A 19,128-nucleotide genomic window follows, 5' to 3' on the forward strand; every position below is an offset into this window, starting at 1 on the left:
TTATATATATAATTTATAAAAAGGTCGTATAATATATTATATTATATTATTATGGCCATCGAAGTATTTTAAAACACTCGTTTTACAGGTATTAAAAATTTTAAAAACCAGGTCTTCCAGACGACACATTTATTGCGTGGATATAACTCACTCGCGTGGGTTTTCGCCGGGCAGATGAGACATATAATATAACGTTATAAAATACACGGAACGCAGGACATCGAAACGACAAAAGGTTATACGTACAATTATATTATGCCTACTGCGTATCATCGTTATTACAAAATCTCATAATATCACCCATAGCACCATAATAATAATATAATAAATCGGAAATGTTTGTTTTGAAAACTCGCCGGGCATACTCGATATTTTCTCCCCCCTTCCTTACTCGGTTAGAATAGGACATAGACTATTCACATACATAACCGTGTGCTGCACGGGTGTTAGTGGTATCTCGTTAAATAAATCAAACATATTTATCGCCACTGTCCCGAGAAGGTATTTTTATTTTTTTTCGCGGACTGAAGGGCCTATAGATTACTATCACGGAACTTTTTTTGAGGTAGATTAATGAATTACGATGTCGACATGCCCCGCTGCAGAAGGTGCACCCCCGCGGACTCCTCGTAACGTGCACCAGACCGACGTGAAGCGCGCGTCTGGCGGGCCTAACCCCAAACGTCCCGCTGAGAGTTATTTTACGGCACGGTACCTACTTAATTTTATTACATGTCCCGCGACGTTTGTTCGTTGTGTATATTATATACCTGCCTGTTTAGTAGCGTCTCCAAAACGGGCGGGAGAAACGCGTAAGTAGGTATAAACCCACTCCGTTTATTGTTTTTTTTTTCCCCGAATAATACCAAACTCCTGTCCAAACCACCGACAAAACGCTGCAGCAACAGTGTAACAATATATGATATATCGCGACGAACGAATTTTCGCGTCGAGTAAACGACCACGTTTCGTATTACGCGGCCGCGGCGGTGGTATTGTAGTAATACCTATATTATGTCATAGTGATCCGCGGTACGTTATGTTATGTGGATTGTGGGTACAGATCGTGATCTTCTCCCATAGTGTGTGGTGTAAAGTGTCTGTCGGACGGTTTATCGATGGTCCTGCGCACCGCAGTTTGACGAGATGGGTGCGAGCGCAATACAATATTTATGTATAGGGCGAAAATCGTTTGTGTGTCAAATGATAATATAATAATAATAATGGGCGATACCTACAACTGCAGCAGTCGTCGTCAAGAGCGATGAGATGGTGACGTGAATGGCGAATACGTTCCATTATTATTGCTACCGGTTATAATAATATATTATAATATGGTATTATATTATTATATTGTACATCGATACAGCGGCGCGTTGACGCGGCATTCGTCCATTGATTCGCGGCTGTCGGAGAAATCGCAAAAGAAAGAAAAAAAAATCCGAACGTAACGGGATGCGCAAACGGACGGATTTGCAGAAATGTTTGAAAAAAAAATCGAATACATATATTATATTATTATTGTGTAGTTTGCAGGTGTACATAGAAGAGGACGACGGCGTGATTGACGCCGCTTGACAGCCGACAGGGCGGGTGAGTATAATATTCATTACTCGCTGTAATAATGATATATTATAGTCGTGCAATGTCATAGTTTTTACTATTCACGCTTACTGCAGCAAAATACTCTATACGATTTTATTGTATTCAAATACGCGTTACCAACGAATTAAAAATTGACCACATTTTCCCTCAATTTCGGTAACCCGGTCGCATAATAATATTATGGTTGTTGTATCGGTCCGCGTAAGCCTATATAAAATGACACGATATTCCATAATGAATAACTCCACTCGATAAGAACGTAAGTTTTGCGCAATGGTATTGAGACATTTTTAAACTACCCTTAGGAGCGCCACATTTGCCGTTTATCTTAATATCCCTTCACACCCGGGGATTCGTATTTTATTTTGGTATATACCTATATAAATATTATATTATCTTCGACTCGGTAATACATCGTTATTATTCAAACGAGCGTCCCTTCGCGTTAATCATGACAACCTATATGTATTATAGAATATATTTATTAGCGTTTCTGAATGTTGATTTTAATAAAGAATATATTAATATATTAATTTTGTGTAGATAACGGCTGTATATAGACAACACGTTGTAAGTAATAATATAATATTATGAACTGGACATCCGACAAGGAATATTTTGACGAGGATATATAAGACGTATATACCGACGATCACAGCGGCTGTGGAGGCGCTCGTCGTGAGAACCAGACGGACTCCCGCGGTTTTTAATTTTATGATAGTTGCGCGTCGTTTCTCGTGTTGATATCACACACACACACACACACACACACACACACACACACACACACACACACTTACACACACTCTCTCTCTCTCTCTTTCGCGTCGATACACCATAACTCGTGCGCACCAGACGGCATCATGAGCATAAAATACACACGGGATATATACGTATGGACGCACATATATTTTAATATATATTTATACGCCAGTGTGCAGTGTTTACGATATAGGTAGCCTATATAGTGTTGTTTTAAATCACGACACCGGTGACAAGGATAAGTGGTCATCAAGATTGCGGGCGCCCGGTGCGCGTGTGTGGCAGCCGAGTCGATTTATCACGTCGCGTATACCGCTCATGCCCGGCGTACTTATATATATATATATAATATATGCATACATATATATATATACGCCAAGTATATAATATTACGTATACATGTATATCTTATGCGTGTGAGTGTGTGTTTGTGCGCGCGCATTGTGGCCAGTTCGGGGGGCTCGAGAAAGAAAGAAAAAAAAAACCGTTTTACATGATGTTACCACCTGCAAGCATACTTATCCCCGTCATTTTTCCATGATAAAGATTTTATTCAAATTCAAATATTTATAAGTTTATGCGGGGACCATATTTTCATACCATATAAGAAGTGGCGGTAAAAACTTCTTTTTTTCAAATGAGAACCGACCATCATTCTTATGTAAATTATTAAACAGTTCGTTTTTTCGAAAATGTTGATTTAGGTAGGTAAATAAATATAAATTTGAACCGATAGTTTCCGAGTTATTAAAACAAAAATAATATTATATTATCTAATATTAAGCATGATGGTCCTTCAAAACTATGAGTTTTCAAAACTATAAAATATATGTAATATTGGATCTAGTATTTATTATACTTACACAGACATTTTTTTAAAATTATATAATGTTGATGAATTAATATTAATTAATAACATTTTAAAATCATTATATAGTCCCAATTTCTTCCAAACCCATTATCATGGATTTATACCTAACGATAAGTTACCTAACCTAACCTTAACACACAAACTCATAAATTACTTCGAATTTCCATTAGATACACCAATATTTTCAAAAAGTCATCTGATTGAAAATTTAAAAAAAAAAATATGAGCAAATGAGTACCACACTACAGGCACTACAGCTCTACAGTAGATGTCGATTGGGTCACTATAATGGATGTGTTAAATTTGAATTTAATGATAGATCATTGCATACGGACATCGATTCTGAAAGAAGAGGGTTTGTCAGGGCTATATTAGGTACTAAAAGTATATTTTATGATATTATTACTATGAAAGTAATTTATTTGACTATTACAGTAGGTAGGTCAAATTAATTTTTATCGAAAAGGCGAAAATATTACATTTGAAAATGTCATTGTGTGTATAAAATACAATAATAAACTTTAAAAGTCATCACGAATAATATTTTTAAACTATGACAAAATAACTAAAATCGTTATTCTTAGCTTAAATATCTAATTTCGTCCTAATTTGAATTTAAAAAAAAATTGTTCCTTCATTATGTAACTTTAATATTTTTAATTTCTTATAATAATAACTTATGAGGAACTTTATATTACATTTTCAAACTTTCTAATCAAACGAAAAATTGTTTATAAAAAAATAATGAAAAAAAAAATGAAAAATGAAAATTTTAAAATGTCTATAAATAGTTCAAAATATGCGTAAAAATATTAAAAGCTTCAAACTATTTTGAAAATTGTATAATGTTTAGATAATGCTAATATAAACGTTTGGTAAACATGTCAAGTACCTACGGATATTTGCTTTTGAGTTACACCAAAAAAACAATCGTTTTTGTCGAAAACTGGTTTTACATAAAAATTCCCGTTTGTCCTCAAATTTTTTTCCCGAAACTTTTGAAAAATGCTTTTCACCTTTCAAAAGTACAAATTAGATCTCATTTTCTATCAGAAACCTAAGTTGAAAATAATTTTCAACTATATTTCGTGTATAACCTACACTCACACACAAAACTCATCATTGTATACATTCATTACTCCGCTCAGAATCTAAGAGGGTGACTCTCATTTGTAAAAAATAAGTCACCACAAGTGTAAATGGTATGAAATGTATGAGTATTTAAAAATATGTTCCTTAAGTTTAATAAAAATATTCTAAAATTCAAAATTTTAATAAATTCACTGTTAAAGAAAAAAATGGGGTGAACATGCTTGGTGATAAATGTGTATATAATATATTAATAATATAGCAATCATCTCATTTTTCCGCAACCGGGAGGCGCGTATCGACGTTTATAATTATCATTATATATTATATTATAATATTCACTTTATTTTGGTGTGCGCGCATTACACGCACGACAGACGCCGAAAAGGGAAAAAAAGACACATTTCAGAAAACGAGCAAGATCCTGCCGGCGGATTATACGTGTGTATATTATACACATATACTATTATGTATATGTGCACTGCACCGGTGTCGGATTAAACGGACCATGTGTAGGAGGTATGCACCCCAAGAGTCGGGTCGGATTACACACACGTGTTGTGCGTGCGAGTGTGTCTGGAACGCGATTTATCCGAAATGACTCCAATATTATATTATTTACAGTAGAGTAGGTATCTGTACAATATGCTTCTATACATATATATAATGGTCCCTGCGTGGGCGTGTATAATGCGTGTAAACACCAACGGTTATATCGCTCGACGATATTATTACAATATTGTTGTCGTCAATTCGGAGGCAAAATTGTATTATTATTATTATTATTATTAACAACCAGTTTTCCATTTTTGTTTGTTTGTTTTTTTTTATTTTGTCTTTATTCCAATCTCAATATTCGTTTATAGGGAAAATATCCTGTAGTTTTTTTTTTACCTCTAAACACGCCAACTGGTTTAAATACGTACGGAGACATGGTTCCCCGCCGCACACCGTCTGAAACTCGACGGAACATCAGATAAAAGTACGCTACACCGCTGCAGTATTTTCACTTTAAAATGTATTTATTATTTACATGATTTTATATTATTATTCAACGGGGACGGATGATATATTGTTATGTCGTTATTTGTGTTCGAATTTTTAGATTTGGAAACTTTCTAAATGATTGTTTTAAATAAAATGTATTGGTACCAAACATGTATCAAACACGAGTATCAAAATATTATAATAAAATCTCTATAATATTACCTATATTGTTATTTCAATTTTGTTTTCTGCAAATTTTTATTCTGATAATTATATTTTTTTAATATTTGTAAATAAATATAGAAATATATACTCACATTTTTTGAGGAACATTGATTATAAAAATCGGTTATCCGTCCAGCTATTTTGTCTTTTGGGTATTCTTGTAAAACAGCCAACTGAAAAAAAAATAATAGTAATAATAATAATAATAATATCATGGATCTTATTACAAGATGAAACTATTTTATACTAATATTATACATATTATACCACATTAAAAAAAATATTAATTCAATTTCTACATCATATATAAATCAACATTATTATGAACATAATATAAAGATAGCTAGATACGATTATTCCGTACTTATTAAATAATATTATTTTATGATAGATTGTTATCAGAATTCATAAAATAACATAAAGTTATAAATTTATAATCCTAATGGCAGCTGTTGTATAAAATCATAACTTACGATAGTTAGGTATACCTACTTGATGTTTATGAAGATAAAATTAACATTCCTTTAAAATTTATTGAATATCTAGTAAAAATCGTATACCTTGTTTATTTTTATTTGATGTTTTTTATTTAGTATACTATATATTTTCTAGACGACAATTAAAGAAATATTTCTAATTTTTATTTTATTTTAATACAAAATTATTTTTAAATAAATAATAAATTCAATCTGTCTTATGTTGTTTCTACTATGATATTATCTTAAAATAATAATAATTCATAAAATACGAGGTAATTATATGAAATATATTTTTTACGCATGCGCAATTCATCAAAATGTTTATGTTTTCTGGTGCTACTATATTATATTTATTTCCACTTGATGGTTTTATGGTGAGATTTAATATGATTTCTCACAGCGCGCACAGCTTGAATTTGTTTTTCTGATACATAGAGCTGACAGGAGATATTGGACGTTATTAATGAACATCTCTAGCTTAATCTTGAAACAGTAAAATATTAGTGAATTAATGTCAAGAGAATTATGTATGTCACATCTGGTTATATAGTCGTGTACATATTTTATAAGCGAGGGTCTAAAAAATTATAAGGAATTTCACATAATATTATAACGCATATATTATACGCATATATTATGTTATTATGAAATATTGTTTTCTGAGAAAAAAAACATGTTTATTTTTATTTCATTATAATTTATACGCAATAAAAATGAGTTTGAAGATTTCAAACCTCCAAATTTATATACGTAATAAAAATGCGATTTTACAAACTGATACTTGGTCACTATGAAATGTAATTATAATTTTTGAATTGCTCAATTATTATTATACGAATATTTATCGAAAATCGTGAATTTTAATAGCTAATAAAGAACCTATAATTCTTGGTTTTTATCCGTCTGTTCTGGTATTTATACGGCGCCGCGGCAGGTTCCACTAAACATTTAAACCTTTACAGTATAATACTTCTATACGTATATATGGTATAACTACCATAAGCTATATAGGTTGAACATCTGAAAATAATAATATTATATTATGTGAAATGTCACATTGAGTCTTCAAATATATTTGGCCGGATAAGCAGGCGTAGTCGGAGAAATTATAGAAGGATGTATATTGTATACGTCACGTGTTACGTGCGAAAGGGAAATATGAAGTAAGTGCCTACCTATTATACCATAAAATATTATTCTTTCCACGTTACTTCGATGTAACGCGTATAAGCCAACACTATACCACCGGGTATAAAAGAATTCCATCTGGCGGTAAGTGACTAAAATTACAAAATGGTCGTTTGGCATAATATATTATATTTAGGAATTATATTAGTGAACATATACATATATAGTAGCCTCACGAGGCATTTATACATTATGTATACTGACTTTATAAAACTATATTTTTTTTTTCATTAGACGAGAAGAACGTTTTCGGTTCAATATCGTGCATCTATGTCCATGTACATATTTTAATTGCACGACCCGCAAATGCCAAAATGTATACATTATAAAGCTGCAGTGGTGCTTTTATAAAGGTGCCAACATTTTAAGTGGACCTATTTTATTCGTCGTAGTAATTATGACATATTGTATTTTATGTATGTGTGCGTATGGGGTTGAAGGTTTGTTTATTTAATATTGAGTATTACAAAGTAGGTAATGTAACAGTACACCCTCCCCAAATGGTACCCCGGGCATGGTTTAAACGGGCGGATATCGTATCTTAAGTGGCAGCGTTATTCACTTATGCCGTTCACTATTTAACAGTCACTAATACAATACGTCCGTAGATCCTGCGCCGCCGCCTCGAGCCGTTTACTTTTCGACGTTTCAATTAACCCGTCACACGCCGACACATGGAGCATACGGACAGAAATACTCGAACCCACATAATATAATATTATACGCAGTAGGTACGTACCGAAATAATGTAGCAATATTATTATTAAAGTTGTGAATTTGTAGAAAGAATGCATTATTTTTAGTGGACTATATAAGACATAACTTCCACAATACTTTATGTTCAAATTATGGGTACTAATAATCTCAATATTCAAATAAATTCTATTTTGGGTTTTTCGACATTATTGATTTTTTGTCTTTTTATGCCTCTTTTGTTCATTTTTTCATTTTTATTATTTATTTCGATATGTTCTATAATTTGCATCAGTAAATACTTTTTACACGCATCTTATGAATTATTGTTTAATTTTCATCGAAATAGTATCTAACCCCATTCGTGTCATAACCGCTCACACATGACTGTAGCTGGTACCTAAAAAATGCATAATTCAACGTTCTATTCTCTTTAGGGGAGTATCTATACGCGAGTATTATATATTATTCGTGTATCGTGTACCTATATGTGCGGCGGGCGGCGTGTTGAATAATGAACAATAAATAAATACAAAAACACAAAATCTAAAGAAACATAAATGTATGACTACAGTAATAATAATAGTAAAAAGAATAACACAATCGGTAGATATTATATACAATATATTATATTATACATGTATTATAATAATTCGAATGTCATTTTTTGTAATGCTATTATTTTTCTCCCGATTACGAATTCGGACGACGGCGACCGTGTGCGTGCGTGTCCGACAAACTACAAGGAATTCGGTTCGTTACCCATTCAAGTCCCGTCGAATAATATTGTTAGTCTGTATTTAATTTATTTTTCTAGTCGTACGCGTAAACCACCCGACGACGCCGATATCCGTTTTACTTTGTTTAGTGTTCTTCCGTTTCCCGTAATTCGTAAACAGCTCGAGTTGGTTGGCTAATCATCGAGGGCTTTTATAGCATATAATAATATGACGTGTTATATTGCTGCAGACGGACGACAAAAGATAAGAAAATTAAAATGCACTAGGTATATTTACCCGAATCAGTACCGAACCTATATAGGTAGTCATATAGACATTATAGGCTATAGTACTAAGTCATAGTATACATTTTCCCACAAAAATGTGATATAATATACTATTTACGCTTACTCGTCGTAAAATGTAGACACCTAACGAGGAAACAAAACTATTAAATATTAAGTGTTGAGTGTTTCAAGTGAACGATACCACGATTTCAAAATGGAAGAACGAAAATGTTGGACATTTTAAACGTTCAGGATTAGGCGTTTAAAATAAATTTACATGTCACTGTGACGACTATAAAGTCCACTTTGACGTATATCTGCGGAAACGTTATTATTAATAATAAGATCTTTGGTTAGTATTATAGTGTACCAGTAAATTGGTAGTAACTAGTAGTTGGTAGTCATAGGAAGTGGTTGTAGGAGGTGTCGAGTAGGTAGACGTAGAATAGTGGTAGGATTACTATTATAGTAGTAACTAGTAATATGATAAAGGATTCCGTTAGAGCAGTATATTGAAGTCATTAAAATGTTTAATCAATTAAACGGTTACTCGTAGAGACGATGACGAGTATAGGACTATTAAAAATTTAACCTCAATTAAAAAGTCGTAAATCGTACTTTTTTGTCGAAAATATTATTAGCTTATTTAAATAATAATATATGGTTTAAAAATGTGTATAAAATATAATATACTAATATAATATCATAAGACATCAACTAAAATAAGAATACTACGAAATTTTTATCACGTATGAGTGTATGACTATAAGTAACAATTCAATTTAGTTTCGTCATATTGGGTTATAATATTAATGTTATGGTTTGTTTTCATACGTGTTAAATTAACTAAAATAAGCAAATAATTATATTAGAAATATTAATTAAATTTGTCTCCCTTGAAATACACCAAAATATAATTATTTTTGTTAAAAGTATAAATTCACTTAACACTTCTGGAATTAAAAATAATGAATTGGCATGTGCGCGCACGGCGTTTGCCAAACTATCCAACACTTTAAATAATTTTTGGACCATATTATTATTACATGACGCTTATATAAATTATTTTAATACAAACAAACTAAAATCAGTGATTTTAATAATTAATATTTTTTGTCAGTGCAATAATAGTATAATTAGATTGTAATTGAATGCATGACTGTAGCACATTCAGAGTTCTCGTTGAGCAAAATATTTTAAATTCTATCATTTGAGATTTCCAACAACTAACTAAAAACGATTTGTCTGTTATCCTCTGTGTTAGGTATACTGTAGTTTACCTAGTATACCTATACATAAAATTAGACATTGCATTTGGAATAATATCGAAGTGGACATCGCGGCATATCAATACAATGTCATTTAGGTATGTAACCTACGTGACGTACGTGACGTTTCATCGTTTTTTTTTTTAAATTAACTATACATGTTATGCAAGGATCAATATTTAAATCGAGGACACTATCGTCGTTTGAAAATAATAAACTTGATGTAACCCATAGTATCATAAATCATAATACATTATTGTATTTGTGGAGTACTCAGATACGCGTGTCACCCACAGCCGACCACTTTATTTGGAGAATAATATAATATATATCATATCATAATATAGTAGGTATCCTATATAGTCCTAAACAAGGTATATAAGTCGTAAGTGGCGTACCTGCTGATATAATAGACTTGCACGGTTGTTCACCCCGTTTGCTCTGCAGTGTTCAATAAAACAGTTCCGATCGTATATACAAAACATGCCCATATATAGTGCAGTGTATTATATAACTGGTTAATATTATTTATAAGGGTAGTAAACGCCGATCCTTTTTTCTATAGGTTCTTGCAGTTGGTTTGGGTTGAAACCAGATTGGGTAGATAGAGTTAAAAAAAAATTGGCTTTTAAAATATCGAAACATCGTCTGTTAAAATGCTGCGCATAAGTGGTTAAATGTGATGCTCGAAACTGTCACTGATTTAATGATAAATTCATCCTTAAAAATGCATGTGATTTATTAAAAATTCGAGTTTGTACGAACAAGAATAAATGTTTTGTTCCCGCGGCAATCGTTTAAGTATTTGAAAATATTCAACCCCCCACACGCGAACACACATAAATGCGGACAATAAAATATTATGTTTGTGTACGGTAGTAATAATAATAATAACAAGGATTTTGTGAGGGGGAAGAGACGTGAGTGCGTGCATACGATGCACCCCGCGACGACGGACAAAAACCCGTTTTGCGTCTTGTGGCATACGAAAATATTATTAAACATATATATTAGTATAATATAATATCAGTGGAAGGTCGTCGCCAAAACGGTATACTATAATATTATAAAACAAACGGTCGAAAGAAGTCATCGGCGGTTTGTGCTGTTGATAATCCGACGTCGTATATCATAAGTCATAAACTCATAACAAACGTTGCACTATATTGCAGTAAATTGCAGCCCGTGTTCGCGATAATTATTTATAATATAATATAATAATATAATATACTGTCTGTATTTTAATAAGAATGTTATGATAATATATACATATATAATTGAAACGTCGACTTGGGATCGCGTTTGGACGTCGGCCAGCGTCGGGTCGTCGCCGTCGTCGTCCGTTGTTTGTTTGCCTATTAACTTTACTTTACCAAGACGGCGGCGGCACACCGGTTGATTTAAGACATCCGCGCGATAGACGGGACACCTTGGCTGGGTTGGCCTCATAGACACACTCATAGTATAATATATATATACATATACTTTCACACGTAGTACTCTGCTTACACTTGCATGTAATAATACTTAACGAGCAGCAAAGGGCGCGTTGTGATTTATATATTATTATTATAAAGGCATAGCTGGTATTGTGGCGTGTTGTTATATATATATATACACGTCATTGCATGTGCAACGCGGAAAAAGCACACGTGTGCGGAATTCCTGTTATACAGGGTGATGGTGTGGAAGTCAACGCTGTTGTTACGACACGACTGTATAGTAGTCCGCCGTAGCTAATCTAAAGGGTATTTATTGGTGGGTGAGGTGGAGGAATTCAGATTTTCAAAAAATATTCATACGATATTTCGGTAATAAATAATTATTATATTATTTAATATTTACTATGTGGATTTGTGTTGGGTAAGCAATTCTATTGCAGGCGTACACTTCTAGCTTATAATAGTATTTAGGACTAGTTTGCAAATATTAACTATTGATATTACTATATTAGTACATTCATAGGTAGTATTTTATGTTGTTAATTTAATCTGTATTGACTGAAGTTAATATTGGATGTATTAATAGTTTGATACAGAAAAATACATATTATGTAAAAAGCTACATTGATAAGAATATTGTTGTCTCCTCTACAAGCTTAGACTTTTGGAGATAATCTTTTATAATAAAATATTGTTAAACAAATGAGTAAATAAATAGTACTACTATATATGCATAAAAATATATTTCAAATTATTTTAAATATCAGGTAAATAGTATTAAAATATTTGTTGTATACAAATTGATCGCAAATAAAACTAATAGTACCATTTGAAAACTTCACTAGCAAATTCTTCAATGAATTATCTTTGATTTGTACCTTTACTTGGAACTTTGGTTATTCTTCGAAACAGCTTATATAAATATTACACTATGTCACTAAGAAATGTAAAATGTTGTATCCACGGGGAAAACACGCATCGTAACTTATAAACGACCATGGTCCACAAGCCTATTAAGATCAAATCATATTATCTTTCACTCGACCATGACAGTTTATATAAATTATAAATAGTATCTATATTTACGGATTAATTTTACATTTGTTTTTTCAAATTAATTCTCGAGAACTCAAATTATGCAACTATATAGGTATGTACTTGGATTACAAAAATATATAAAAAGTATGCAAGAAAACAATATTGTTTTATTCAATTCAGTATAAACCAAATCGTGGACGTAACTGACAACCAATGAGTTTGTTGACTAGAGGAGGATGAAAATATTATATGCTATAAAACATAGAAATCTTAGCCTTAATACATACCTAATAAATTATTAGTAATAATATTTCCACCGCATAAACAAGAATATTATAAAAATATAAAATACTAGAATGAAAAAAAAAAGACTTAAGGGGGGGGGGGGGGTTAAGTCCTATCACCTCCCTTCCTCGTAACCGGCACATGATACGCGTTGCAAGGAATTGACCGATAAACGGATTTTCACGCCACTTTCCTACGACTGCGAATTTCCCGACCGGCGTCGCTCGTACGGACTTCGGATCTAAGTTTTTATATTCATCATCGAATCCCGAGTGAAAAAGTTAGGGATTAAGCAACATGTCCGAGTCACACGACCGGAAACGACCGGTGCACATACATTAAAATATATGCGTCTAGTACGGGCCTTATAATAATATACATACATATTGTTATAAATGAGTATAATATTATTGTCACGTGGAAAAGACACATTCTGGAGAAAATGACGTAGGTATACCGTATACGATACACGTTTCGTTATTATTATTTTTATTGTTATTATCAAGACAAATATGGTTTGAATTTTAATACAAAAATACATAATATAGTGTTATATTAGCATAATATATTATGTTGTGGTCGGTGGATGTCAAAACTCTGATATTTTTTAACGTATTATATTTTTATTATTTTTGTCTGCTGGTTAGTTGTTATGTGATTGTTCATCCTGCGGATTTAAAAATAAATGCCTCATTAATTGATTTTTTTATTTTTATACCGTAAATTATTTTTGTTTTCAAAGCCAAATTGACCGATAGAATAATATAATCTAAATGTTCAGTCCAGAATCAAATTAATGATAAAATTAACATGACGATTTAACCGGAAGTAATGGTCAAATAAATTTAATACGTTTTTAAATAATTCTTCTTCGTTCTGTAAATGTGTTTAATTAAATTAAATATACTTTAATATTCGATATAGACGATAAATAATAACGATAGTGAGTAGTAACAACAACAAAATATTATAATAAATTGCAAACTGACTCATTGAATTAAAAAGCGCTTAATTAAAGTTTAACATTAATTTAGATAACAAAAATACTTGTTATGCTTATAACAATAGAAGCGTTTTTAATCCGTTTAACCTTTCATAAACAAAAATAAAGATGTTAATTAATATTTATAGTAATTTAATTAGTAATTTATATTGGTTTAATTTATTAAAATATAGACTTCGGTGAAAAATGAATTATACTATTATTTTTACAAATAAAAATAAACGTAACTAGTGAATAATAAGCACCCACTTCTCAATCCTTTTTTGGAAATAAATCCAAATTATGCGTTCTTATAATAATAAATAGTGTTAGAAATTATGATCGGTAATGTCATGTGAAACTCATTAACAGATTGCGTTGACGTTCATTAGGGCGAAAAGAAATTCCCCCACTCCAAGTCTCGTTATAAATAATTATCGTGGGTCGGAACTAATTACTGTTTAATTTTTAATTTTTTAATAGATCTATATTTTAATAAAAATATAATTCAAAATAACGCTTGAATTAATTGTTAATGAACACTAAACACATAAAACACATAAACTCGATTGCATAAGATGTGTTGAAAAATATTAATTATGATACGAAGCTCGTCCGTATACGCTTATTTTCATTAGCACATAATTCGATCAAAATCATAATTTTTCAGATTGATTACGGTGAAATGAGTTTCAAGATTAGATTTAAAAAATATGTTTAAATAATAATACAATAAACGTGCTATATAATATGATCTATGACCTTTACCGATGAGATGAAAATGTGCAGTCATCTCGTATTCGAGCGAAAAACGTTAACGCAGACAATAATATTACGATCGCATAATAATTATAATGGCTGAAACACAACGTACGCCGTTTTTATAGATTTCCATTTATTCGGGGAGGATAATATTATTATTACATAATATTTTTTCGTCCCGGTACACCATGCGACATTATATACAAGAAAAACGTGTCAATGTTTTTTCAGCCATCGCCTCACATTTTACATTCCCACGTGCAGAACCGCGGACATGTGTGCGCGTCGTAATACTTAGGATAATTTATGTAGTCGTCTCTCTTAGTGCCGGCTGCGACTCTGTGTGGACACTTATAGTTGAACAGACACGACCAGCCACGAATCCCTGCACGTGAAAAGTCGACCTCGAATGTATTGGACCGGGTGTCTGCGGGTTATGGGTGGACGTATACAATATTATTATCGTTATGCATGATGTGTATAGGTACATTTTGTCACTGGAAATGCGGTTGAAGGGATTATTACACCGAGCACAAAACGCACGAACAAAAAAGATGTTAGGAAATTTACATAACAATATGGCGCATATTATATATTATATATATACCCAGGCTACGTGCGTCAGCATTCAATTTGATTGTGTACGTGTAAAGGAGAAAAAAAACTTAATCATAAAAATTATAATATCATAGGTACAACACATATATCTGTCATTCGGTAAAGAAAGGACAACGCGTGTGTCGTCAACGTATATAAGTATATAATATAATATCATTATTTAGAATAATATTATGCCATACAGGACGTATACCTACTACTCTCGTAAATCGTAAAAGAGTGTAAAATGTTAGACAACTTAAAAAATGCGTTTCATTTGAGTATGAAAGTATTTATGTATCATATATATATATTTAGAGTCTACATTAAAATACTGAATTAGTGAAATCTCAATTTCGTTATTTTTCTTTTCTTTATTTTGTTCAATAAAAACTTCATTGACTTATTGAAGACTCATAAAGTTATAAGCTCATGAATAGTAAAAACAATAATAAAATTAACGATGATTGTTTTAATGAATAATTTACACCGTCACATTAATATATTTCAAATTTAAATCAACTCTACACAAATGACTAAAATACGATTACCTCGCATTAAAAAAATAATGAATATAATTTAAAACAGATGTATAATATTATATATATATATTTAATTATAATAACCATAATTATTTCATTATAGTATTATTGATTATATGTGGTATATACCTAATTACCATCCTTTATTTTACATTCCAAAATTGTATAATATGCGCGCTATCAAGTATCAGTTATATCGATCATAATGTGGCATATAATATGTGGTACCTACACTAAACATATTTTTTTCAGGCAAATTATAATTATTGCAATCTTAAGCACGATTGTACAACAACAAACAAATATCGAACTTGCATCTTTGAATACAATCCACGCAAATCATTTAATAATAATTGTCTTAAACTTGTATAGTTGAAGTGTACCTATATAATATGCGTAAAAAAATAACAAATGTCTTTCTAAAATAGCCAAGTGGCATATATATTCACTGAAGTACCTATCTATATATTATGTATATCGTCGTTACACGGTCATAACGTTACTTTAGAGTGTTTTCCCAACTTAGGTGGCTATAATATGCAAATGATGAATGCTAATGTGGTTTTAATGGATTTTTTAATGCGAGGTGAGATAATTGTCGCCTTATGCGGTATCAATATGTAAATTCCACTCGTTACGTTTGGCAGCTGTTTAGACAATCTCACACCTCCGACCGATCTCATGACGTTAATAAATAGACGTTTAAATTTTATCTCCAGTCGTGGTAGGCCATTATTGAATACATTTGACTTCAGAATATTTTATGATTATATACCTATTATATTCACTACGTTATATAATAATATGTAGGTATTGTCGCTGACCGCTGTATTAGAGGATAAGTCCATGAAGAGGTGATTTTTTTCAACACAATATTATTGTATCAATCAACCGCAAATTATTTCTTCCCATATGAACACTGCAATAAATTATAATCATATTATAATGTTCTGTAGAAGGTATTGTAATACTGTACCCACCGGCCACCCTTTCCGACCTAGGAAGATTAATTCGTAATCGACTTTGTCCACGACGATGTCACATACTATAATAGATTATTAAGCCTTCAATAATATTATAACCATAATAATATGTATTAAATACCGCAACTGTTATATTATATTAATGTTCACACGGGTCATCATAAAAGCATTGTAATCGTATGTTAACAACAGGTCAGGAGATATTCACTCGACACTAGTCGTCCCAGGAATATAAACATTTTCCGCGTAATTATACCGACTCATTATTCTTGATATATTTATATTAATACCTACTATATTATAGTCGAGTATATACCAATGTGGTAATTTAATCTGCTGCAGCAGCCGATAATAATATTATGTGCGATATACTTGGTGATTCATTAAACAGTAAACACCCATTATTTCGAAAAGTATTTAGGTTTTTTTTACATAATTTGATGTCATTATGAAACAACAATATCTTTTACTTTTTTGAATGAAAAAAATTATTTTTGTTTTCGTATTTCAATGAAGAATATTTATCTAACATTTTTGATAAATAAACATCGAATTTTGAGCGTTTAGTTAATAGTTTTATAAGTATTTTATGTTTTCATGTGTGGGGTGATACATACAGGGAAAAATGTTGATCGTTTACACTGCTTATCTAAACTTTAAATGCTTATAACTAATAAATTAGTAACTACTTGTTCGACATTACTTTTTTGATTGGGCTATGGTCAAAAGAAAAAAATTATGTACATTTAAAAATAAACGAATGATAATTTTTAAGCAACATTAGTTTTCGACCAAATTGATTTTGTTTTTTTGTTGCAATTCAAAAATATATAATCGTTTAGGGTTACAGGATTGAAAATATTTTGTAACTAGTTTGTAATCTCATATATTTTATAATTTTAATTGATAATTATAAATTAATAATATAATGCAATATAATGTATATATTATATATTGCACGGGAGATCAAAGAGAGCTCCTACATATTATAACAGTGATAATAGACAAGATAATATAATAGAAGTACCTAGTATAACATATTATATAACAATCATAATATACACAAATAGGTTATTATTGGTAATACGTAACATAAGGTTCCTCAAAAGTTATTCCGACAGAAACTCAAAAATTTCAAAAATACACAGCAGGTAGGTATGCACAAATGGTTTTTATATAAGTTTACATTTTGACAAAATTGGATTTAAATAAAAACATGGATTTTAGTTGGGCATACTTTTGTAATCAGAAAAATATTATTCGTATGGTCTTTTCACTCTTACTTGTAATAATAAATAATAATTATAAACCTACTAATTTACTATATAACTTGAAATGTTCAAAATAATATTTAGATAAGATTTAAGCTAAATAGCTTACAAATAACCCATTCACTGCACCGTTCTACAGATAGTATTATTGATATTATAAGTTAGTAACAAGTGTTACTATAGTATACTACATTATAATGTTATAATAATCATTATAATACAGGTAATACGTCATATTACACGCGATTAGTGTTTGGCAACAAATAATAATTAGTTTAACCTACCTTATATCAGTTAACAGTAGTAGACAAACAAATTACTCAGATATAGCAATATAAATAGTAAATAAAATATCATCATATTATGATATAGGACGACAGTAAAAGAACCAATGTTTAGTATGCAATGTAACTTTTAAGTCATTGTATTCAAATTTAACACATCAATTACATGCCCTAATCAATAACGAGGTTTATTGACATACTCGACATCTACCTATAGTACCTAGTACCTACTATATAGCAGAGAGACTTCCCCAGTACATATTGCAGATATTCTCAGAAAATATACCATAGTTGTTTTTCTGATTTTCTTTTACTCGTGCACGCACACACTTTATAATATTTACAACCTATATTATTATTCTACAAGTCTCGAGTCGACGTAGACAGGCAGGTCGACTGTGGTAGATTATAATATAATAATATTATGTGTTCGATAATTGAAAAGGTTTGATTACTTATGTGAGTTTTACGAGCGTCATCAAAATTAAAATTGTAATGGTCAAACTTTCCACACGCGTCTGTCACAAAGCTTCTGCGTCGTTTATTACATAAAATACGCGTTCGTTTTAAGCTCATCCGCGATCCGTAGTTAATGATCAGACTGGTTAAATATTAAGCTTTTCATCGATCTCTGATTAATCTTATTATTCGTTTATTATGGTTTTGGTATCTAAAAAAAAAATAAAAAAAATAATTTTTTAAAACACTTCTAAAAAATTTTTTTTTTAAATTGAACTAAAAAATATTTTAAAAATTGCACTAAAAAGAC

The 19,128-nt window shown here is 30.9% G+C and overlaps 1 protein-coding gene across 1 annotated transcript in view; it reads right to left on the bottom strand.

Annotated features, from left to right (window-relative positions):
• LOC100164519 (reversion-inducing cysteine-rich protein with Kazal motifs) overlaps window positions 1-19,128 on the bottom strand; it is a 48,598-nt gene that overhangs the window by 21,001 nt on the left and 8,469 nt on the right. Inside the window, exon 3 of the mRNA XM_001942546.5 lies at window positions 5,632-5,712. Within this exon, the coding sequence (XP_001942581.2) occupies window positions 5,632-5,712 (81 nt within the window). The remainder of the gene's footprint in view (window positions 1-5,631; window positions 5,713-19,128) is intronic.

Source organism: Acyrthosiphon pisum, chromosome A1 (assembly GCF_005508785.2).
Source record: "Acyrthosiphon pisum isolate AL4f chromosome A1, pea_aphid_22Mar2018_4r6ur, whole genome shotgun sequence".
Taxonomy (NCBI): Eukaryota; Metazoa; Arthropoda; class Insecta; order Hemiptera; family Aphididae; genus Acyrthosiphon; species Acyrthosiphon pisum.